Genomic DNA, 23,116 nt, shown 5'->3' with positions numbered 1-23,116 from the left:
TTGGGTAAGAGAGTCAAATCCCGTATGTCCTTGATTCTGTCAGTTCCATGGATGGTAAGACACCACACGCATCGATTTAATGACAGTTTGTGGGGGGGTGAAGTGGGAGTGGAGCTTTGCTAATGAACAGAATTTAATTTACATCCCAGCTCCAGGGACATTACGTGTTTGTTTTATTTTTTTGAGAAAACACACAGAAACTCAAAATCAAGGAATGTGATCTTTTAACTTATTAAAAAGGAACTGGGTTCTCATCACTGAATCATCCAGAACAATAAAAGCCAGGCCAAGGGGCGGCTGGGGCCGCTCCCAGCCGTCTAGCCCCTTCTGTGCTTCTCCACAGCAGTTAGTGCGAACACTCATGAATTATGCAGACTTGAAGTAGTGCAATAGGAAACATTAATAAAATCCCCTTTTATGCAAAATTTGAAATTATATGAATTTTACTCTAACTTTTTTTTTGAGAAAATTAGCCATAAATTAAGCAGTATGTAATTGTGTGATATCTTCAGGAACACAACTCTTGCATGAAAGTCAGTCACCCCTGATTTTCATATTGGCTAAACCACTGGCTCCTGGTTGCATTTTGTTCATCTGCCATTTGGCTATAGGGGTGACTGAGGACTCTGTCGTCCAGGGCATAAAGGAGGAAGGGAGCAATCTCTGCCTTCCTCCCCTCTCCTCGTTCTCATTCAAGTCGTAAACGTCTCTGTACCAAGACATGTTCACCCTTGCAAACTTTTGTCAGTCCTTCCTCTTCTAGGGTTACAATGTCCCAAACAGGGAACCAGAAGTTGAGAAAAGTGGGTGCAATAAATGATGAGTTATTTTCCCCTTTTTCTGCATTCTGTGTAGGTGTGCACCGGGTTATTTTGGGAATCCCCAGAAATTTGGAGGTAGCTGCCAGCCATGCAATTGTAACAACAATGGCCAGTTGGGCAGTTGTGACCCCCTGACTGGAGGTAAGATCAACTCACACCTCTGTTAACCTACATTTATCAAACCGCTATAACATAACAGGCAGAGAACTCAAACAAGCATTTTCAGGAAGCGTACTACACAGTTGCAGCTGATAAACTGTCCCCTTGTTTTGACAAAGTTGGGAATGCTTAGGTAGAATTCACAGCTTTGGTGACTAACTTTCTTCAAGTAGGTTTTAATTTTTTTTAATAGGTAAATTGTTTTTAAAACTTAGCTAATTATAGCTAAAATAACTTCAGACCCTATTTTGGAGATTTTGCTAAGATCGCCCTTGACGTTATCAGGTTATCATCTCATCAGCTTTCTTCCTGTGTGTATCTGAAGATGTCAAAGTGCTCTTTCTCTAACAGCTATAACTGTTCTAGGATGTGCATGTATAATTGAGATGAATTTTATGTACCAAGGGAAAGAGTACTGGGAGTTAGTATGGATTCATTAGGAACGAGTTGAAAAAAAGGAAGACTAGCTTCTTCCTTCTTTGATGGAGAATGTTAATGTGATTTATCAGGAAAATGCCATTGAGATAGTGCGATGCCAACTCCTTAGGTAAAATCTGTCATCTTATAGTTATGGACAAGCTGAGGACCTAAACCCTGGACGTGTGGATTAGACCTGCTCAGGTGACTGTTCCCAAAGGAATGCAAAGTAGATGGATTATTGTCAGTCTGGAATGCGATGTCGATTGTCACGCCTTGGGGCTTCATCTGGGCTCTGTCTTGTTCAGCATGGTTGATTTTGAATGGAAACGAAGGCATGCCCACCCAGTTACCAGATGGCGTAAGGTCGGGAGAGCTAGGAGATGCCTCCTGTCACACAGAATACAAAGGGCCTCAACAGCCTGGAATGAGGGGCCAGTTCTGACTGGACAAAATTATGTTAGGAGTACGCACTGTTGTGAACTTGTCTGCCTCCCCCGTAGGACCATTAAACCACAGGACAGCAGGGACTTTTGTCTCGATAGCGTTGTGTCCCTGCACCCAGCGCAGGGCCGTGGGCGACTGCTCAGAGGTGCTCAGTGAGGGTCTGTTGAATGTTCCTGAGTGACACTGAGAGAGACGTCAGCAGCTGTTTGGGAGGCTGTCAAGTGAAGCCAACAGTAATGATGCGGAGTTCTTGATAAGAGTGGCCTGACCCTTTGTAGAGAAGAGACTGAAGGTGTAGTCAGAGAGGCCCAAGAGAAGTTCCTGCAGGAAGATGTTTGGGAGATGAGAAGGTGCCCTGAGTGGTGGCCTGGGCGAGGGAGGGAAAAGGAGGGGCCAGCGGTGCTGGGGGGTTGGGTGACTAAAATCTTCCAAAGCTAGCTTTTCTGAAAGCCAAGTTAAAAACTACATGGAGAGTAAGTTTAATAATCCTGTCTTTTTTGGTTATTCCTCATTTCAGACTGCATAGACCAGGAACCCAAAGATAGCGGCCCTGGAGAAGAATGTGATGGTGAGAAAAGAAAGCGCTCCTCCTTCCTAAGTTATGGGGTTCAGCTTGAGGTCAAGGACCCCCACACTGGGACGTGCAGTTTCCAGTCTGGGAAAGCAGTGGTGGGGGAGATGGGATGAGGGATGCTTAGGGTCAAACCCAGCCCCTGTCAGCTGACAGCTGTATGACCTCGGGCCAGTGACCTCACTTTTTCACGCCTTAGTTGTGTCATTTGTAAAATGGTCATCATAACTACACCAACTTATAAAGTTGTTGAAACTTACAAAGTTAAAAAATACTTACAAATCCCTTGTCCTGACGCCTGGTAAATAGCAAGCACTCAGCAAATAAAAGCTATTTATTATCATTTTTCCCACATACAAAATAAGCAACAAGTTGCATAGACTCACCATTTCCCTTTTTCGCCTAGTTTTATTGAGCTATAATTGACATTCAACATTGTGTTAGTTTAAGGGGTACAACATAATGATTTGACATATGTATGTGTTGTGAAATGATCACAGTAAGTTTGGTTAACATCCATCACCTCGCACAGTTACAATTTTCTTTCTTGCCTTAAGAATTTTGGAGATTACTCTCTCAGCAACTTTCAAATATACAATACAGTGTTGTAACTCTAGTTGCCGTGCTGTGTATTACATCCCAAGAACTTACTTATTTTATAGCGAAGCTTGTACCATTTGACCACCTCTGCCCATTTCCCCCACGCCATCATTTCTTTGTAAAACGCCCCGTGTCTAGAGAGCTCCCTTTATCCTTCCCTGAGAAGTCCAGGATTGTGATTTTTGCTCGTGATGGTCCATGTGCCTGTGAACTGGGCCCCACATCCCTGGTGCTCCCTCTGCATTCCCGTGGCTCCAGCCCCTAGCACGGTTGCCTTTGACTGTGGCCCCTGCAGATTGTGACAGCTGTGTGATGACGCTCTTGAACGACCTGGCCACCATGGCTGATGAGCTCCGCCTGGTCAAGTCTCAGCTGCAGGGCCTGAGTGCCAGCCTGGGGACTCTGGAGCAGCTGAAGCACCTGGAGATCCAGAGCAAGGAGCTGCAGGTAGGTACCCCGTGGTCCAGCTCGATGCCTGGCCCAGGGTAGACGCCTGATGAAGAGATGCTGCATGAACGGCTACTCCCCTCGCAGGAGAAGGGGAGAGGCTGATGCCACTGAACCCTTGCGAGTGGGTGCTGCCCTCCTTCCTCTCATCTAAATGAAGATTAGATTTGTACTGGTGAAAAGTGCTAGTGAACACACAACACTAACACTTCTAAGTGAACATTCCTGCTGAATTGTTTCTGGGCCGATTTTTCTCATAGTCTTTAGTTCAGTATGCTGCATTCAGCAGCCTCAGATATGAATTTGAGTAAAAGTGTTATTAATTCTTCTTTAAATGTTGGGTGGAATTTTCCATTGAGGCCCTGCCTTTCATTTTCTAATTTCATAAGATAAAAGCTTATTTACGGATCCCAAACCTTTCTTGTTTCTAATGTAAGCGTTTAATGCTATAAGTTTTCCCCTAAGCACTATGTTAGCTGTATCCCACACATTTTTAAATTTTGTGTTTTCATTTTCATTCAATTCAAAAGATTTTCTAATTTCCCTTATGATGTATCTTTGACATCTAAGTTATTTAAAACTGTATTGTTTAACTTCCAAATTGGGGATTTTCCAGGTAACTCTGTTACTGATTTCTGCTTTAACTCTGTTGGGATCAGAGAACATACATTATGATTCTAATCCTTTTAAATGTGTTGATGTCTGTTTTATAGCTCAGAACATGGTCCGTCTTGGAGAATAATATTCTATGTGCCCTTGGAAAGAAGGTGGCCAAGAGGGTAACCTGAGAAGTACTATAACCCAAAGTGGCCCACAGGCCAGAGTCAGGCTCCCTGGGGGAAAACTGGGGTCTCTTCTGCCTATAAACGGAGGCTGAAAGAATAACCTTGAAACTGCCCAATCCCCATTGCTGGGCAGTGGCTGTATGAGAACCTAGGAGAGCAACAATGTTACAGCCAGGACGTGGACAAGGTCCACAAACCAGGATCTGTGCTGGCGTGTGACATTCTCAACATGACCACTGTGTACAAATCCTAAGCTGCCAGTATAAGACCTGGTCCTGGACTGAGGAGTCTGGGGTGGGAGTGGTGATGACCATAATATCACTGGACAAGGCACAGAGGGCGCAGAGAGAAGAGGAAATCTCCCTCTCAAAATGAGCCTGCAAACGCTGTAACAGACAGATAACAGGAAAGACATGCGGCAGAAGCAACAGTCTAGTGGTGAATTCCCTTTAGAGAAAATGAAAATCATAGAACAATCTGAAAATTACTTTGAAGAATAACATCCAATAGAAGGAACAAGAAATTAAGAAAAAAATTTTAAAACACCAGAAACCAAACAAGAAGAGACAGATATGAAAAAGTCTAATTAAAAATCATGGAAATGAAAAAAATGTACTCATTGAAGTAAAATAATTCAGCAGATGAGATAAACCCTAAGCTAGACATAGTGAAAGAGGCTTTGGGGAAAGTTTAATATGTGCTTTTGGAATGAGGGCTGATTCTAAACCTGTAAGTGGCTATGGTTGAGTATATATAGCAAAAAATAGTGCTAGAAAATGACTCTTTTCCATCCCATTAGGGTAATTTTAGGGCTTAGTTTAAAGGCTTAATATGGAGAGGAAGACGGAAAAGACTTTATGTTTTGAGAGGAAAAAGAGCCACTTGAGTTCCTCTGATGTCATCAATACAGCCCCGCACGTTTTCAGCGAAGGGAGCCAACATTTCAGTGTCCATCCTTTGCACCACGCTCTGTGCTAAGTGCTTTGCTTAAGTCTCACAACATCCTATGAGGAAAATAACATTATTTTTATTTAACAGGCATGTAAAAGCTAAATAACTTGGCCGCAATCGCATAGCTAGTACGTGGTGGTTCTAGAAGAATTCAAACCAAGATCCGGTTCTAAAGACCACGCTTTTCACCCACTCTACCTCTGATGCAGACATTCTGCTGACACTGTTTAGAATCATGTGCCTCCGTTTTCCTACAGCAACATTAAAATAGACCTATCTTCTTGCAATATCACACAAATGCTGTGAAAATGCAGTAGGAGTGTGTTTGAGAAGGCGACTAACTTTTTTGAACGGTTGTGTGTACGTGACATTTTTATGATACATTAGCCCACTTGTCACCAAAAACAACCCAGCAGCTTAGTATTTCAATCCCCAATATACAGAAGAAGGAGACGAGGCTCAGAGAGCTTATCTGTTAAGTGGTGGACCTAGGGTTTGGACCTGACCTGGAAAGCCTGTGTTCTTTTACCGAATGCTGACTCTCATGTACAAATAGAGGTAATAGTATTGCTTTTTCTTGCAAAAATCTTCAAGGTAGTAATGCATTCACCCCCCCGCCCCAAAGTTGAAAATATTGGCTATTCTAGATACCATGTGCAGCCATGTCACCCTCTAAAAGGAATGATGCAGTCAGAACCCAAACAAAGACCTGGGTTTTGGTCCTGAAGTAATCACTGATCACCTGTCCTGCGGTGGCGTGGATGGGCCACCCAAGTTCTTTGGGCTTCCGTTTTCTCATTTTTTTCATGTTAAATGAGGGCTTTCAATTAAATGTGCTCTGAGTCTCCCTCCTGCTCTATAATTCTTTGAATCCAATGGTTCCTTCAGCAGGGTAGCCATAGGCACTTCTTTTTAGTATCATCAGGTAAAATATAGGTTAGAAACAACTGACTTTATTATAGGATCTGGAAGTTAGTACATCAGGTTAGTGATATCACTTTAGTTTCTTTTTTTTTTTAATTTTCCTTTCCTTTTATTTATTTTTAATTGAAGTATAGTTGATTTACAATGTTGTATTAATTTCAGGTGTAGAGCAAAGTTATACATATGTATATATATATATTCTTTTTTGTATTCTGGTATCACCCTTATTTCTGTAAGTTAGGTCATTAATTCAAGTAAAGAATCTCTCATCTCATCACATTTTAAAAATTTGCTGCTTTATTTTAGAGCCATATCACAACTTACATCAGAAAGTAGATTCTTCATGTGGCCTATTTCGAAGAACATTTTTTTTTCCTGTGGACCCGCGTTGGTTTTGCTAAATGAATCTTTTCGTATCACCACCAGGTTTACCAAGTTGGCAACACTTATTCCAATTCCTAAAGTGAGACTGACTTTGTATTTTACTTTTAGAACCAGTTGCTTAACTACCGCTCCACCATTTCGAATCATGGATCAAAAATGGATGGCCTGGAAAAAGAACTGAGTAACTTGAATCATGAATTTCAAACTGTGCAAGAAAAGGTAATGTGTTAGGTTAATAATATTAACTTTATTTTGGCAGGGAGGGGGGCTTTCAAAATATTGTTAGTTTTTTCCCCCATCAACTTAATTTGTTCCTAATCAATTTGTTTTCCATATAGGTTCAAGTAAATTTCAGAAAAGCACAAACATTATATAACAACATTGATCAGACAACCCAAAGTGCAAAAGAGCTGGACACGAAGATTAAAAATGTCATCTGGAATGTGCAAGGTAAGAGTTACTCAGTCCAATTAAATATCTTTTACTTTGTAGCTTTTGTGGTGCACTGAAAGGATTTCCTGGTACGAGTCCAACATTATAAAAAAGATGCTATAGTGATACTGGAAAACCAATACGAACCCTCCATAAAATCTCTGCCTTTTTTTTTTTTTTTTCAAGTCATCTGCTGGAGCCTAGAATTCCCAGCTTAATAAACTGCTTGATGTTTTCCAGTTCTCCTGAAGCAGATCTCTGGGACAGATGGAGAAGGCAACAACGTGCCTTCGGGTGATTTTTCCAGAGAGCTGGCTGAAGCAGAGCGCATGATGAGGGAACTGAGGCGCCGAAGCTTTGGGAAGCACCTGATAAAAGCAGAAGCTGAAAAAAGAGAGGCTCAGCTCTGTAAGGACCCTCCCAAATTCTTGCATCCAGTCCGTTCTAAGTGGTTTGAAATACACTGTGCAAAGTGCGATTCTGAGTCCCCGGTGACAGGTAGAAGGGCTCCTTTCTATGCATGTTACTGTTGGAGTATCATGCAGTGAAAATGGGGAGCCCCTCCAGGTTACCAGGGGGCTGTAGAAGACGACATCTTACCGTCAAGAAAAAAAAAGGGGTCTTCTAAGATATTAGACACTGATACCTCTTTTTCCTTTTTAACTGCATTTTTATTCTTCTTTCATAGCTCTACCCAAGTTCTCATTATATCATTTTTTTAACGGTCACTTTTCATCATTGGGGTTTTGAATCACACATTGATATTAGCACGATTTCCAAAAAAATTAAAAATGGATGTACTAGAAATTAACTGAATATATCCAAAGGTTTGGATGTGGGAAAATGCCTCATTAGCTCACAACTGTAAGAAATAATAGTTTGGTATATTTTTCCAGACGCTGATCTTTGTTCTCTGCTAAGATGATGCAGCCACTGTTTATATGGGATAGTAGCAGTTCTCGTGTAGCATTGGTATTGTTGAAATTTAATACTAATCTTGGCTTCTGCTGCAGAGAGACAGTAGTCGTGGTAGAAGGAGCATGTGCTTTGTACTCTGCAGGTCAAGTTCAAGTCCCAAGGCTGAAACCTTGTCACCTAATTTCTCAGGCCCTCCATTTCCTTATCTGAAGTATGAGACTGATAATTACTGTTTCCATGTGGTTATCGTGAAAGTTAAATGGGACGATGTGTGCAATGCATAACCTAGCCTAACCTAACCTAAATGTTCGTTTCCCCTCCCATTCCCTTGCAAGTTCAAGGAAAACCGTGAAATGAGTAGATAACTCAGTTCTCCTTTTGTAGTCTTTATAACTTAACTTTGATATACTCATTTCTCAAGTGGAAAACAAAAAAGGTGATGTGTTACAGTGCTAAACCGGATAAGGAGCTGGCTGGAAAGCCAGCAGGTGGAGAACAACGGACTTGTTAAGAATATACGAGATTCTTTAAATGACTATGAAGCCAAACTCAGTGACCTCCGTGCCACGCTGCAGGAGGCAAGTGCCCAAGCCAAGCAGGCTGCCGGCCTCAACCGAGAAAACGAGAGGGCTTTGGAATCCATCAAGGTGAGTTCGCAGTCAGAATCTGCAGTTTCGTGAATGACAGGGATGAGGGAGCAGGGGTCTTTATCGTTAATAAGGTGGCAAAGCCAGGCAACCTGTCTGTATAGCAAACCCTAATCACACACGCCTGTCTATGTGGCAAACCCTAGTCAAACTCAGAGTGAGGCATTCATTGCAAAATCAAAGTAGTTTCTACTCCTCAGTGGCCAGAAAACAGTCTGATCTTAAACCACAGAGAAAGCAGAGCAAATCGCTTCACCCCTACCCCTGGCTGACAGAGTCCTGGAGGAGTAATACTGCCAAGTAGAGGAGAAATTAAACTAATGTTGTTATAATTAATTCAAAGCATATAATGTATGTTTTAAATAACTGACTTTTTGTGTCCTGTATGTAAACATCATTACAAGAATCACCAACGAAGGCATTTTAAGCCATCACCTGCTTTATAGGCAATAAGTCAAAATACAGGCCACATGCAGGAGTTACAATGAGAATTTAAAGCTCAAGATTCTGTAGTTGTGTTTCAGTGGTGGACACTGTATGCTAAAACAGCAATAAAAGTGTGAGAGGCTGTGAAATGATAGTAAGGTCAAAGTGGAGTAAAATAGGACTGATGCCCCAAAAGAGGAATTTAGCACAAGAAAATGAGTAATATCTTAGCAGATGGTGATATGGTTAACTCCCGAAGCTTCCTCAGATACTAACACCCCTGTTGGAAGTCACTGATTATGCCAAGGGGCAGGGAGCAGGATTCAGTTTTATGGGGCCCTGAGCTTTGGCAGCCTCCAGCCCGGCATTCCCAGGGCCTCCGTGCCTTCTTACTGAAGCACTGGGACCAGCATGTAGAGTGTGCTGATGGCTGCTGCTGGCTTCCTTCGTTAAAACCCCTCGTTCTGACCCACTAACCAGAGCTTAATTATACATCCACCTCATTGGCCCAGCTGACCCCAGTGTAGAAACCTTCTCCAAGGTGACAATGACTGTTCCATCAGCGTGTGGTTTGCAGAAACCGTGACAACGCACCCACACTACAAATCGAAGTGATTTCTCCTGGCTTTGTAGTTGCCTCAGTGACCTTTAGGTTCATGAAAACATTCTGGCTCTGAAATTACTTCTATGCTGTCGTCCGAGGAGGACGCCTGCGCCTTCCGACAGTACATCATGCCACTCAAGCCGACATTCTTTTTATTCTCTGCAGAGACAAGTTAAAGAAATGAACTCCCTCCAGAGTGACTTTGCCAAGCATCTGGCCACCGCAGACTCTTCCTTACTGCAGGCTAATGTTGTCTTGCAGCTGATGAGGAGAAGCCATGAGGTAGAGGCAAAACTTGCTCTCTAGAAAATTGAAAAGCACTTAAATTATATTTCAAGGAAACTATGAGATAGGCCAACCAATTTTTTTTTTCTCCAATATACGTCTTTTAGATGGAAGAAAATACCCCACAGTGTTAACAGTGGTTGTCCCTCAGAGGAGGGGTGAATGATATGTCTTCTTTATATCTCTCTGTATTACCTAATTTGCCTGCAATGAGCAAATGATAATTTTGTGACAACCAAAAAAAATTGTGATGCTATTTTAAAAATATCAGGCATAACTTTATTAGCAGGAAATATTTAGGACTGATAAAAGATAAAAAAGATAAAAGATAAAAAACAATATTTCTTAGCAGCCCATTGGGCATTTTGGAAATCTCTTTTGTGATCACTATTTCTAAATCAGAAAAAGTGTTTTGGTTTAGTATAACTATACACTAATGGTAATAGCATGATTTTATAAAATTTATCAAAGCGGATACCCACCGTATGGAAAATATTCCAAATGGTGGTGAAACTTGGGAGAATATTATCAGTGCCACTATCTGAAGTAACCAAGGATGAATGGGCTCAGAAAACAGTTTCTTCTTGTTGCCTCCTGGAAACATGTCGTTTATGACAGAGTTCAAGAAAATGGCATACACGGTGTTTGCTTAAATTGACAGTGTCTCTTGTTTACTTGGAAAAAAATAGGAATATGAAAAATTAGTTGTCACTTTAAATGAAGCAAGACAGGAGCTAAATGACAAAGTGAGGGAACTTTCCAAATCGGCCAGCAAAGCATCCCTGGTGGAGGAGGCGGAAAAGCACGCACGGTCTCTGCAGGAGCTGGCGAAGCAGCTGGAGGAGTGAGTGGCGGCCTGGGGGGGCTGACCCCGGGGCTGCTGGAGCCAGGGTGCGAGGAGAGGCCTCCCCGGGGTAGGGTCTCCGGACCAGGGCAGAGGGCGGCACAAAGGGGCTGATTCCAGGCTGCATCCTGGGGGCAGAGTGGTGGAGCTGGCAGCCTCAAGCCTCGGTTTCCCAAATGAATCGGGGAGGTTCGTGGGTGGGGGCTCGGCTGCAGGCTGGTAGGGCTGCTGAGCCCTTCTCCCGGAACCATCTTCCAGGATCAAGAGGAACGCCAGTGGGGATGAGCTGGTGCGCTGTGCCGTGGACGCTGCCACCGCCTACGAGAACATCCTCAACGCCATCAAAGCGGCCGAGGACGCGGCCGACAAGGCCTCCAGCGCGTCCGAGTCTGCGCTCCAGGTGGGCGCCTGCCGCGGCTCCCCCTTGGGTGCACTCTGGAGACAACTCATTCTCCCGTTGTCTTTCCGTCTGCCCCGAGGAGCAGAACAAGCATCACTTTAGATCAGAATTTTTTGTATAGAATAGACTTGAACCTGCTCTTAGATCTTGGTCGTTTCTGTATTTACTTGGCTGTTTGATAAATGTAGCACAGGTTTAAAAATCATTTGTAAAACCAGATAGAAGTCACACTGATTATCGATTTTGAACCATGAAAGTATTCTATCCTTCTTACCAGGGATGCTTTTATGCTGTGATTGAGTACTAACATTCACCAAAGAAGAGAGATTTTTGTACACAATTTGATAACCATTTATTTCCTGTCATTTGTCTCTGGGTGTGTCTCTGGAGTCCTACGGGATCTTAAATGCACTGTATAATATTCCTATGTATAAACATAAAGAACATAGATTAACTATGAGAGAATTAGTGGACAAGCCTTCTTGGAAGGTTGAAGGCTTTTATCTCCTAAATATTAAGAGCCTAAAGGCAACTCAGCTCTGTCCTCCGTTATTGCAGAGGGTATTGTACAAGTGCCAGTGAGAAAATGAGAAAGTGTCACACCATTTGTCATTATGTCAGCAGAGATGCGTCTGCCTCCCCAAGCCACAAATGTCTACCTAGAGCCCTAACCGTACCTTTTAAGGAACAGCCTCTTTAAATCTCCTTCTTACCTCCTAACCTCTTTCTTTAAAGATTAAAGATGAGGGCTTTGGAGTCGGATGAAAACTCTTACTCCGCATTTCCTAAGGTGCGTATCACATGCTAATGGCTGATAAATGCTTTGCTTTCAGACGGTGATAAAGGAAGATCTTCCAAGAAAAGCTAAAACCCTGAGTTCCAACAGCGACAAACTGTTAAACGAAGCCAAGATAACACAGAAGAAGCTACAGCAAGGTATTGGGAGTGGGGTGGGGGCTGGGATAATCATGGGTTTGGAAACAACCTGGGAGACCAGGAGAGGCAGCCCTAAAAGCAAACCCTCTTCTTGACTCTCAGTCCATGGAGATGATACTTTGTAAACCTGTGGTTTATTTGATAGATTTGATGTTTCCACCCAATATTTCAACACTATTAAGCCTCTCCCTTTCTTCACGTGCATTTCCAAAGAGCCTCATACACAGGCTCAGTATGCCCCTGGCCTCTGTGACTGGAGGAGCTGTGGGTCTGGGCACCTGCAGTGGGCATCTCGGGGATGACCCCTCAGATGCCGGTCTGCTCAGCGCTGTGTGGACCCTGGCTCCTCAGGCGCCACCAATACCAATGGAGGATCAGGATCATTAGAGTAATTGCCTCTCGCTGCTTTATTCTATTCTAGAAATCAGTCCGGCTCTCAACAACCTACAGCAAACTCTGAAAATTATTACAGTTCAGAAAGGGCTAATAGACACCAATCTCACGACCATCCGCGATGATCTCCGTGGGATACAGAGAGGTCAGCATCTCCCTAACCCGCTGCACTTGGCTTCTTTGGTCGAACATTTTACATCCTTACGCTTCCCCATTTGTGTGCATTAGATGACATCGACGGTATAATCAGTGGTGCAAAGAGCATGGCCAGAAATGCCAACGACATCACAAACGAGGTTCTAGACGGGCTCGAGCCCATTCAGACAGATGTGGAAAGAATTAGGGACACCTATGAGCGCACACAGAGCGAAGACTTCAACAAGGCTCTCACTGACGCGAATAATTCAGGTAGCAGAGATTCTCTGGCCAGGACATAGTATCCGCTTTCCCCATCATTATATGCTTTGGTCGGTTTTAATTATTCCCTGGTAAAGTCTGATCTTAGAAATTAAAATATTAGAAAATATGTAATATGTTCAAAGAGTGTGGCTGTTTTGTTATTTAAAAGGACCAAGTGGGATTTTTTAAAATTCATTAACATTGCTGTTGATTTTCCATTTTATAGAGTGGAGATATAGGTCCCTGAATCATGAGGAATTGAATTATAATTAATATTAAAGACTAAATAGCAAAGATTTATTTTTTTCTATAGTGGTCAAGAAAGATGATGTGATATCTAGATTGCAGAATAAAATCCACCTATCTGTATTTATATAGAAATATATATATTTCTATAACATTGAAAAGGTATTACCTGATTCTGAGTCATCCTGTCCAGTGTTTGGGACCCAAACATACCACTTGACAAGTACTATCAGAACATCTGTATTTAACCTTTTCTTAACTCACAGTGTTAAATTTCTGTTTCGTAATCTCACCAACAGTAAAGAAATTAACCAACAAACTGCCTGATCTTTTGAGCAAGATTGAAAGTATTAACCAACAGCTGCTGCCACTGGGCAATATCTCCGACAATGTGGACCGCATACGAGAGCTAATTCAGCAGGCCAGAGATGCCGCGAATAAGGTGGGTGTGTCCCCACGTTGCTGGGCACCCAGGCTCAGTCTTTGATAAGTTACCATATTCATTAAGAAAGAAAAGGTACCTATTCACTCAAGAACTGGTTGTCTTTCTTGCCCTAATTCTTTAGCTGCTCACACTGTGAAAGTTGATTTCCTCCTGTTGTCCTTCAAAAGTTCACATCACCTTCATCCCTTAAATGACCTGGACCTGGAGCAGTTTCCTTCCCAGTTCTCCTCCAGGCCCCCATTGGTAAAGTGTTATTGCAAATTCAAGTAAGGGTTCTGTGATCAGAATGTGCTGATGTGATACTGCACAAGACCTACTTTCTCTTTTTACCTTGAAATTTGTAGAATCCACCTTTATTGAGGATGGAGAGATAGTTCCTACCAACATGGGCAGGGTTGTGAATAAGGGATTACAATGATTTTCTGTCATTGGAGCACTGATCCATCAGCCCTTCTAATTTTAACCTGACATTACTTACTTGAATTCCTAACACTTCTCCCTCACAATTTGTTTGATCCTAAAATAGTGTAAATTAAATATCTTACATTTTTCAGCCTCCTCCCTGTGAGGTATTTGGAGACAGAGGATTAGAAAGCCAAGTCAGAATATCACTCCCCTGAAAGCACTATGGTTGATTTCTAGGCTCAATATTACTACTTTCGAGCCTCAAAACCTGCCGTTTCTTCTAGGGAAGAGAAGTGCTCCCAACATAAAACCTGTAGCAGAAAAACAGAGCCTGAGGCTCAGTTTGGCAGAAACTCCCCTCTTCCCACCCAGGCCTTATGAAAACCAAGTGAAAAAGAGTATGTTTCTAGCTTTTGCCTTTCTACATTCATTCGCTGATTTAGCAAACAAAATTCAGTGTATAATAGCACAGTGGTTTAGAGCTGATTAACCAAGGCAGGCGCTGTTGCCTACGAGAATAAGACTAGTTACAGTTTATAGATGGATGATATTTAGTAAAAGTATGGGAACACACGTGAGAAGCTACACATAGGAGTCCAAAGCCCAGGGCAGGAGTGACCTCCGAGAAGGGAGAGAGGGCTCGGAACAAGGTGGGATACGTGCTGGGCTTCAGTTATAGCAGTAAGTTTAATTTCTTGAGACGATGGTGCATATGCAGGTGTGTTCTCCATCCTTTTTTTATGTTCATAAAATCGTTTCTTTATTCAAAAAAATTTTTAATGAGTTGGGAGTTTTCCAGGTGCCGAGAAGCAGAGGGGCATTCCAGGAAAGACTCGGGCTGTATGGAGGGGTGGGCAGGGGAGGAGCAGAAGGCAGAGAATGAGCCCTGAGTGTCGGGGAGGGAGAGGCCACGGCTCCCGCAGCACTGAGCCCCCCTGGCTAGGGCCTTGCTTATACCACGTCCTCCATAAATACTTAAATGCTTGGGAGATAAAATGTAGAGCTGATGTTCATTCCAAGAGTTCTCCTTTAGAGTGTTCGAGAATATTTGTTTTCTTTGCTACCCAAGGGGGTCCACAGACCAGAGCTAGTCAGAGAACTTTTGTTACTCATCCATTATATAGAAATAAAAAATTGAGAGTAGATGTTTAGAAACTTGCAATAATTTGAATTGCCTCAGCATCCAAGTATGGGATCAGTGGGCGTGTGATTTGCATACCTTCTTTATTTCATTTTCTAGTAATTTAATTTTTCGTATATTTTGCAAAACTATTGGTCGAGGGCAGATTAGAGGGAAAAATGATCCTTTCCCCTGAGTTTAAGAAGCACATTCTAGAAAGCCTGGATGCACTTATTTTTAAGGACTGAATGCCTGTAAGAAATGCAACCATAATATGTAACATGTTCATGGGAAATGGTTTTTCAAAGAGTTCGTTTTTTAAAAATATTTTTGATGCATTATACTTCTCCTGTATGCCAGACATCATACTACGTGCTTCCATAAATGTTAGCTCATTTGCACAGAAACCTCCTAGCGTTAGAAAAATAATAATGATTATTATATGTATATAATATTAATATTATATAGTAACAGGGCTAACATAATATTAATAATATAACTGTTATTAATAATATTTTAAAGATAATATAGAGTTTTATATTTTAATATAATATATAATTAATAATAGGATTATAATATTAAATTAACCCTACTAGTATATATTATAACCCTATGATTACAATACACTATACTATGATAAATTATATGTTATATATAATGTACAACTCCATATTATCGTAATATATTATTATTATAGTAATATCATTATCCTATTAATAGGGTTAATATAATATCAATATTATAACCACAATATGATGATAATAATATATTATTTTTATTACTATAATATATAATTATATTATTAGCTGGCACAGAGAACTAAATGCACTTCCCAGGACCCACGGCTGATACATAGGAAGCACATGAACACTTTACCCCCAGCTCCCGAAGCAGCTGTGTGAGTTTAGAACCCAGGTCCAGGCAACACCACACTCCTTTGCTCCCTATTGTAACAGCTTGAGAAAGGCTGATATGTGGTTGAAAGAACAGCCATGAAGTCACAAGCCGCCGCTGTGAGCACGGCCACCTTGCCCCCGCCTGCCGTCTGCATGGCTGACACCATGGATTTGTCTCTCCCAGGTCGCCGTCCCCATGAGGTTCAATGGTAAATCTGGAGTCGAAGTCCGGCTGCCAAACAACCTGGAAGATTTCAAAGGATACACGTCTCTTTCTTTGTTTCTCCAAAGACCTGAATCCCCAGAAAACGGGGGGACGGAGAATATGTTTGTGATGTACCTCGGAAATAAAGATGTAAGTATTGCTGTGACTTTTCTCTTGTTTTTAAAGCAGAATGTGGTTTTTGAGACACACGACACGCCCGTGTCACTGCCGTTGGCACAGCACCACGGCAGCAGACCCCGGCACCTCCGATGCCTCCACAGGTCATCATCTGCAGGAGGGGGGCGTCTGGAGGCCTTGCCCAAGGGGCCCGGCCCATGAGCACACGTGTGTGGACAGGCAAGCACGTGCACACCCGGGATACACACCCCCTTCCCTCCGCCGGGGCAGCCACACTCAGGCTTCACGGAGACAAGGTTCCTGACGGGCTTGTGGGTCTGTCCTCTTTGCTGGGACACCCAGCCGCAGACCCTTCCGAGTCTCTGGGGTGGGGACCATCTGGGAGCGAGGCCTGGAGTGAATGCAGCCACTCCTGCCCCATGAGTGAGTAATCCAGTTGCCCCATCTCTTGTAATTCTAAATTCTTTAAGCTGCCATCATCACAGGCGTTTTGAACTGTTCAATTTAGCTTTTAATCCCTCCTCTTAAAATCTATCTCTTCCACTTAAGTGTCGGAGGGAAAAGGTAATCACTGACTGGTTATGAAACCCAGTTCTCGAAATTTCTGGGCAATGGGCAAACGGTTGGCTGTCACTAGTGGAGATGGTATTTAAGGATTCCTAAAATCAACATTGTTAGTGGCCACCCTTTCATGCTTCAAGATATTGGCACTTTTATTTGTAACTTCCTTGTGACATGACTTTTTGCTTTGTATTATATGGCAAAATGCATGTTACTTTATTCCTTCAACAAATCTATACCACGTACCTACTAGGTGCCACACCCTGTATTTAGAATAACCCAAAATTTATTTCTTGAATGTACTTAATGTACACTTAAAACTGGTTAAAATGGTAAATTTCATGTTACGTATATTTTACTACAATTTTTATAAATTTGGAGTTTTTTTGTTGTTAAGGGAAGGTAAATCACATTCTAGCAGGGAAGGAAGATACATCTGGAACTGATGGTGACCACATAGGGTGCCACGTGTTAGAACAGGGACACACAAGGTGTTAAGGGGACTTTGTATGGCACAGGGAAAACAAAAATGCCTTGTCTCCCATCCCAGCCTAAATCTAGAGGAGAACTGTGTCCAGTTCTGTTCATCTTTATGGCAAGTGCTTGGCAAATATTTGCAAATTGGGTGACTGGGGGAGTGAGTCAATGAGGGCACTTTTAACACAAGCAAAGTCAGCTTAGACACTGTTAGTTAACCATTCCATCTATGTTATCTTATGCCAGGAAGCACCTCATTCGTTCTGTCTGCCCAGGGCTGACTGAATAAAACCTGTTGGTCACTTGAAATGCACTCTCTTGGGGTGGGGAGTTGAGAGAGTACAGTATGTGAACTGCTCTGAGGTGGCCTCTGTGTCTCCAGGCGTCCAAGGACTACATCGGCATGGCGGTGGTGGACGGCCAGCTCACGTGCGTCTACAACCTGGGAGAGCACGAGGCTGAGCTCCAAGTGGACCAGACCCTGACCAAGAGCGAAACTCAGGAGGCAGTTATGGACCGGGTGAAATTTCAGAGGTACGGGTCTGATTGTGCTCTTTGTTAATCTGACCTGCACTCACCAAGCTTTCATTGTATGCGTTGGTGAACCCCATTTTTAGTATTTTGGCTTTGATTGCTTTCCTCTTCTCATAAACTTTTATGTGACTTTATCATCTAATTTATTTTTAAACAGAATTTATCAGTTTGCAAGGCTTAATTACACCCGAAAAGCCACTTCCAGTAAACCAGAAACACCTCAATTCCATGACATGGATAGTGGAAATAGCAACACACTCCTCAATTTGGATCCTGAAAATGTTGTATTTTATGTTGGAGGTTACCCATCTGATTTTAGAGTAAGTGCAAATGTTATTTACATTTTAATTTAACATAATGATATTTTAAACAATTATGTATAAAATGGATTTAACTATGTATTCTTAAGGCATATGCAGTGATAATAGCTAATACTTACTGAGTACTTCTGTGTGCAGTGATCAAGGCTTAAGTATGTTAATTGAAAAAAGCATCATTATCATTCTTGCTTCACAGACGAGGAAACTGAGTAGAGAGTTTGAGTAACTTGCCCAAGATCAGACGGCTGAAAAACAGCAAAGCCAGAGCATCTGGCTCCAGGGTCCACAAACTTAACCCCTGTGCTATATTGACGGTTGAAAGTGACAGAGTTACACTGTTTCTTGTTCAATCTGATCATTGTCCTTTGTTCAGTTAGTAGAAGACTTTTTGTTTCTTTTTTTTTTCCAGCTTCCTAGTAGACTGAGATTCCCTCCGTACAAAGGTTGTATTGAGTTAGATGACCTCAATGAAAATGTTCTGAGCTTGTACAACTTCAGAACAACTTTCAATCTCAACACAACAGAAGTGGAGCCTTGTAGAAGGTAAACAAAACCTAGAAGCTGGTGTCCCTCTGTGATCCTGGTAACTTGCAGTCATATTATGTAAAATACAGGAACAAGCCAGTGAGATGCTGTTAATGTCGCTGATTGCTTTGGGCCGTAATTTTTAAACTCTGCTTGTGTGCAGCAGTGCTAGCCCACCTCGAAAATCTAATACGTAAGGACAGTCTTTTCGTTATTTATATAAAATAGTAGATTGATAGAATTTCCTTGGTTTTGAAAAAAAATAAATTTCTTCAATTTTTGGTGCCTCCTACCACAAAATAGTCAGCATTTTTGGTACCTGATTTAGGCACAAGCTATTTATTTACTGTAAATTTAAAAAAAAAGTGGTTCATAAAGTACAGCATGACTTTTAGGTACTCTGACAACTGAACCTATTTGAGAATTGCTGCATTGAGCTCCTGACCTACCCTTTAGTTAAAAAGATTTGGAATAGTCTCGTATGAGACAGACTGAGTATTTATTACTCAGAATAAAATTCTTTTTCAAATTAATAGTTTCTTGCATTTCAAGATCTTCAGCTGCTGGGCCACACCTTCCTAAGTAAACATTTCCAAAAGGGGCTTGGAAGAGCATCTTTGTTGAGTAGGATTGGATTATTGTAGAGGGTAAAAGCATGTCCAGGAGAAATAGCCAGCTGTTTTCACATTTTAAAGATGTTTTCTCTTCTCTAACAAAATCCTGACAACTAGATTGCAGAGGCTTTGCTCCCTTTTTCACCTCGTATTAATAAGCACACTCTCCTGGGAGCTCCTCGGCTGCTGTGTTCTAACTTACGGTGATTGGTGTTGACAGGAGAAAGGAAGAGTCGGACAAAAATTATTTCGAAGGTACAGGCTATGCTCGGGTTCCGACTCAACCAAATGCTCCCTTCCCAATCTTCGGACAGACGATTCAGACCACTGTGGACAGAGGTCTGCTGTTCTTTGCAGAAAACCAGGTAATCTTCAAAGATGCTTCAAATATGTGCATTTATTTGAGCAATTTGAGGGTAACTGGGTTATTATAAACAACCAACAGATCTGAAAAACAACATGCAAATGTTACCTGCATCCTTCCCCTCGGCCCAGTTCTACTTTCTTTGGTTCTGAGAATATGTTTTAATAAGGCAGGTAATTCAGAATTTGAGAAGATGCCACCAAAATGTGGGAGAAATCACCCTTTTCCCATTCTGTTTGTATTGCCAGTTTTATTCTTTGAAAACTATTATTTGCCTAATCATCTACTTATTCTGCCTAAAAAATCCTCCTGAGAGCTCCGAAAACTAGACTATGTGACCGCCTGCTGTTTCCATATTGTTCTGACTCTTGCCAGAGTGTGCGGGATTAAATCTTTATCAGCCTGACACTTAACTTTTCAAGACATGGAAGCTACTCTGTTTTCAAGCAACTGAGGTTCCTAGAGACGGTTCTCACTGGCTTAGAATAGACCAAAGTGACCCTCTTCGAGTGATCGTCAGCGCCATCTGCTGGTCGGTGGGCTTGGCGTTGACCTCCCCAGAAAATAGGTGCTTCTGTAGTTTGTGGAGGAACGTGGATCAGTCCGTGGGATCTCCAGTCTGAGAATGTGGGATTGACAGGGAGCGTGGGGTTTTACCAGACCCTTCTCCCTGCAGGGTAGGGTCACAGACCTGCTCCAACTCTCCTTTCTAGGGTTGGCCTGGACCCTTTGGGAGATTCCAAGGCTGGACCTGTTCTGATGGTTTGGAGAGTTTCCAGCCTGCCTGAAAAACACAGAGAGCTGAGAGGTCACACAGCATCTTCAGGGCAAGGCAGTTGTTTTCCAAAATAAAGTCTTCTTTGTGCTATATTTTGAAGTCCTTGGAGACTAAAAACCAGAAATACTGCTTATATTAGAAGAAAACTTACAAAATGGTTATGTTAGTAACCAGAGAAAGTTATCTAGGGTGCAGCTATTAAATAGGATGAATCATTACTGTCAATGAGTTGATGTTTTTCTGTTGTTTATGAGTGTAATGAACTATCACTGGCTTCAAAGAGCAAGGTTTCAGATCCAGGTAAGGACTGATTTTCCTCTTAGGTAAGGACTCTGGCAGTAGACTTCAAAGAGAAGTCTTCTTGTCATTAAGAAACTGTGTCTGGGCAAATCTTCAAGTCCTACTGCAGGAATTCCTCCGCTTACCTTTCCTCTAAGGAAATGGCTGGTTCAGGGATGTGCCCTACACCATGACGGGGATGCAGTAATGACTCCTAGTTGGTTGGTGACTGGCTCAGCAAGGTGATCAGTGATCAGAGAGAGAAAGGAGAGAAAGCAATGAAGGGTGAAGAGACCGGCTTGGCAGCAGGTGGGAGTCATGTAGACTGTAAGCTCTGTAAGCGATGTTCTGAATTTGAGATATCTGTGAGTCATGCAAGCAATAGGAATAATGCAACCAGATGTACAGACCCAGCCCCAAAAAGACAAGTCTAGGCTGGAGAAAAGTGTTTGGGCTTCACAGGCACACCTGAATTAGGGCCACAGAAGCAACTGTGATTGCTGAGGCGAAGAGAGTGGTGGGAGGGAAGAGGCCCTATCTGGGATCCCCAAGCAACAGGTAAATGGATGGACCACCCAATGAGACGAAGACATCGGGACAGGTCAGAAAACAGGTGGTGGAAAAAGTCTGGGGTTTGAGGAAGACCATACCTCTCTCTAAAAGGTAGCAGCCATATTTTCAAATGAAATTAATGATCTGTGTCTTTTCAGTTTCCATTTTTGCATGCTGATTATAGATTGTTATAAAACAAAATCATGACAATAGCTAGCATTTTTTATTGAAGTAGAGTTGATTTACAATGTTGTGTTAGTTTCTGATGTATAGCAAAGTGATTCAATCATACATATGCATATATATTCTTTTTCATTATAGGTTATTATGAGATATTGAATATAGTTCCCTGTGCTATACACTAGGTCCTTGTTTATCTATTTTATATAGAGTAGTGTGTATATGTTAATCCCGAACTCCCAATTTATCCCTCCCCCTGCCTCTTTCCCCTTTCGTAACCATAGTTTGTTTTCTATGTCTATGAGTCTATTTCTGGTTTGTAAACGTTCATTTGTATACATTTTTTTAGATTCCACACATAAGTGATATCATATGGTACTTGTCCTCCTCTAAGTGAAGAAATTAAGTGAAGTGACTTAATTCATATAATATGATGATCTCTAGGTCCATCCATGTTGACTAGCTAGCATGTATTGTTTCCTTCCTGTGTGCCAACCACTGTGTATGACGTTCATCAGGGTTGACAAGATTTAACCATCATCCCATCCCAGGAGTCGGCTATTATAGCACTGGTGTCCCTTTTAACTAAGGAGGCAGCTGAAGCTGAGAGCACTCCGGATGTGGGAGTGTCTTGACCGCTAGTGTTCTGGCTCTCCCTGAGTCTTCTGGTAATCTGCATTGTTTCCCTGTCCTAGGATCGCTTCATATCTCTAAATATAGAAGACGGCAGCCTCATCGTCCGATACAAGCTAAATTCAGAGCCACCAAAAGAAAAAGGAATTAGAAACATCATAAATGACGGGAAGGATCATTCGGTATATCCTTTTGAGTCTGTTTGCTTGAACTGTTAAATGTCCTTGGTCCTTTAAAATTAAGTCCATGCCCAGAACACTTTTCTAGTACCAGATGAACTTAAAGTTATTAACTGAGAGACATGTCCTTTTAAAATTTGAACATTTGGGCATGAAATAGATGACCTCTCTATGACATAGATAAAACGTGCTTAATCCAAATGCAAACATTCCTATTAACATGTTTTAGTATTGTAATTTTACTCAAATGTGCTACTATTCAAAAGTCCATGTATATATACCATGTATATAAATGAATCTGAAGAAAGATGAAAACATAATAGCTTTGAACCACTGTGAATAGGATTCTTTTAGTTCTCATTGTTTGCTGATTCACCTCTCACTTATTTCAGATTCAGATCAAAATTGGAAAAACCCAAAAACTTACGTGGATAAATGTGGGTTCTCAAAAGGTTAAAATTGAAGGTGAAATATTTGATTTCAGCACATATTATCTGGGAGGAATTCCAATTTCAATCAGGGAAAGGTAAGATGATTTTTTTTTAAAGAAGCAGGTCACCTCTCTTCATATTTATGGTTGCCACTGATTAGTCTACCTTTATAAATTCCAGCGGAAAACAATCACAAAAAGTTAACGTTTCAGTATTAACGGTGTTAGCCAACAGGGCAAAGCCGGCTGTGAACATTGTGTAATGGGACTGGCCACTTAAAGAGGCAGGGGGAGGGAGGGAGGGAACTGTGCCACCCCCACTGCCATTCCTAGAAGGAGAGAAACCAAAAGGAATAAACTTGGTGTTGACAACGCTGCCAGTAAGAACAGAGGCTGTGGCCTGGGGTCCTTGAAGGCACAGAGGAGAGCACAGGTGGTCCCTTGT

The 23,116-nt window shown here is 42.0% G+C and overlaps 1 protein-coding gene across 2 annotated transcripts in view; it reads left to right on the top strand.

Moving 5' to 3' along the window:
- LAMA3 (laminin subunit alpha 3) overlaps nt 1-23,116 on the top strand; it is a 197,451-nt gene that overhangs the window by 146,013 nt on the left and 28,322 nt on the right. For both annotated transcript variants that reach the window (XM_031439059.2, XM_064481539.1), the window contains 21 exons: nt 856-962; nt 2,362-2,412; nt 3,311-3,462; nt 6,615-6,725; nt 6,845-6,956; nt 7,179-7,346; nt 8,307-8,503; nt 9,699-9,815; nt 10,508-10,662; nt 10,921-11,062; nt 11,896-11,998; nt 12,420-12,536; nt 12,620-12,799; nt 13,336-13,478; nt 16,087-16,257; nt 17,666-17,817; nt 17,975-18,137; nt 18,547-18,680; nt 19,497-19,641; nt 22,125-22,244; nt 22,634-22,767. In XM_031439059.2, the coding sequence (XP_031294919.2) occupies nt 856-962; nt 2,362-2,412; nt 3,311-3,462; nt 6,615-6,725; nt 6,845-6,956; nt 7,179-7,346; nt 8,307-8,503; nt 9,699-9,815; nt 10,508-10,662; nt 10,921-11,062; nt 11,896-11,998; nt 12,420-12,536; nt 12,620-12,799; nt 13,336-13,478; nt 16,087-16,257; nt 17,666-17,817; nt 17,975-18,137; nt 18,547-18,680; nt 19,497-19,641; nt 22,125-22,244; nt 22,634-22,767 (2,874 nt within the window). The remainder of the gene's footprint in view (nt 1-855; nt 963-2,361; nt 2,413-3,310; nt 3,463-6,614; nt 6,726-6,844; nt 6,957-7,178; nt 7,347-8,306; nt 8,504-9,698; nt 9,816-10,507; nt 10,663-10,920; nt 11,063-11,895; nt 11,999-12,419; nt 12,537-12,619; nt 12,800-13,335; nt 13,479-16,086; nt 16,258-17,665; nt 17,818-17,974; nt 18,138-18,546; nt 18,681-19,496; nt 19,642-22,124; nt 22,245-22,633; nt 22,768-23,116) is intronic.

This window comes from Camelus dromedarius, chromosome 32 (assembly GCF_036321535.1).
Source record: "Camelus dromedarius isolate mCamDro1 chromosome 32, mCamDro1.pat, whole genome shotgun sequence".
Taxonomy (NCBI): domain Eukaryota; kingdom Metazoa; phylum Chordata; class Mammalia; order Artiodactyla; family Camelidae; genus Camelus; species Camelus dromedarius.
Note: the sequence above shows the minus strand (reverse complement) of the source record. Positions and strands in the feature narration are given on the sequence as shown.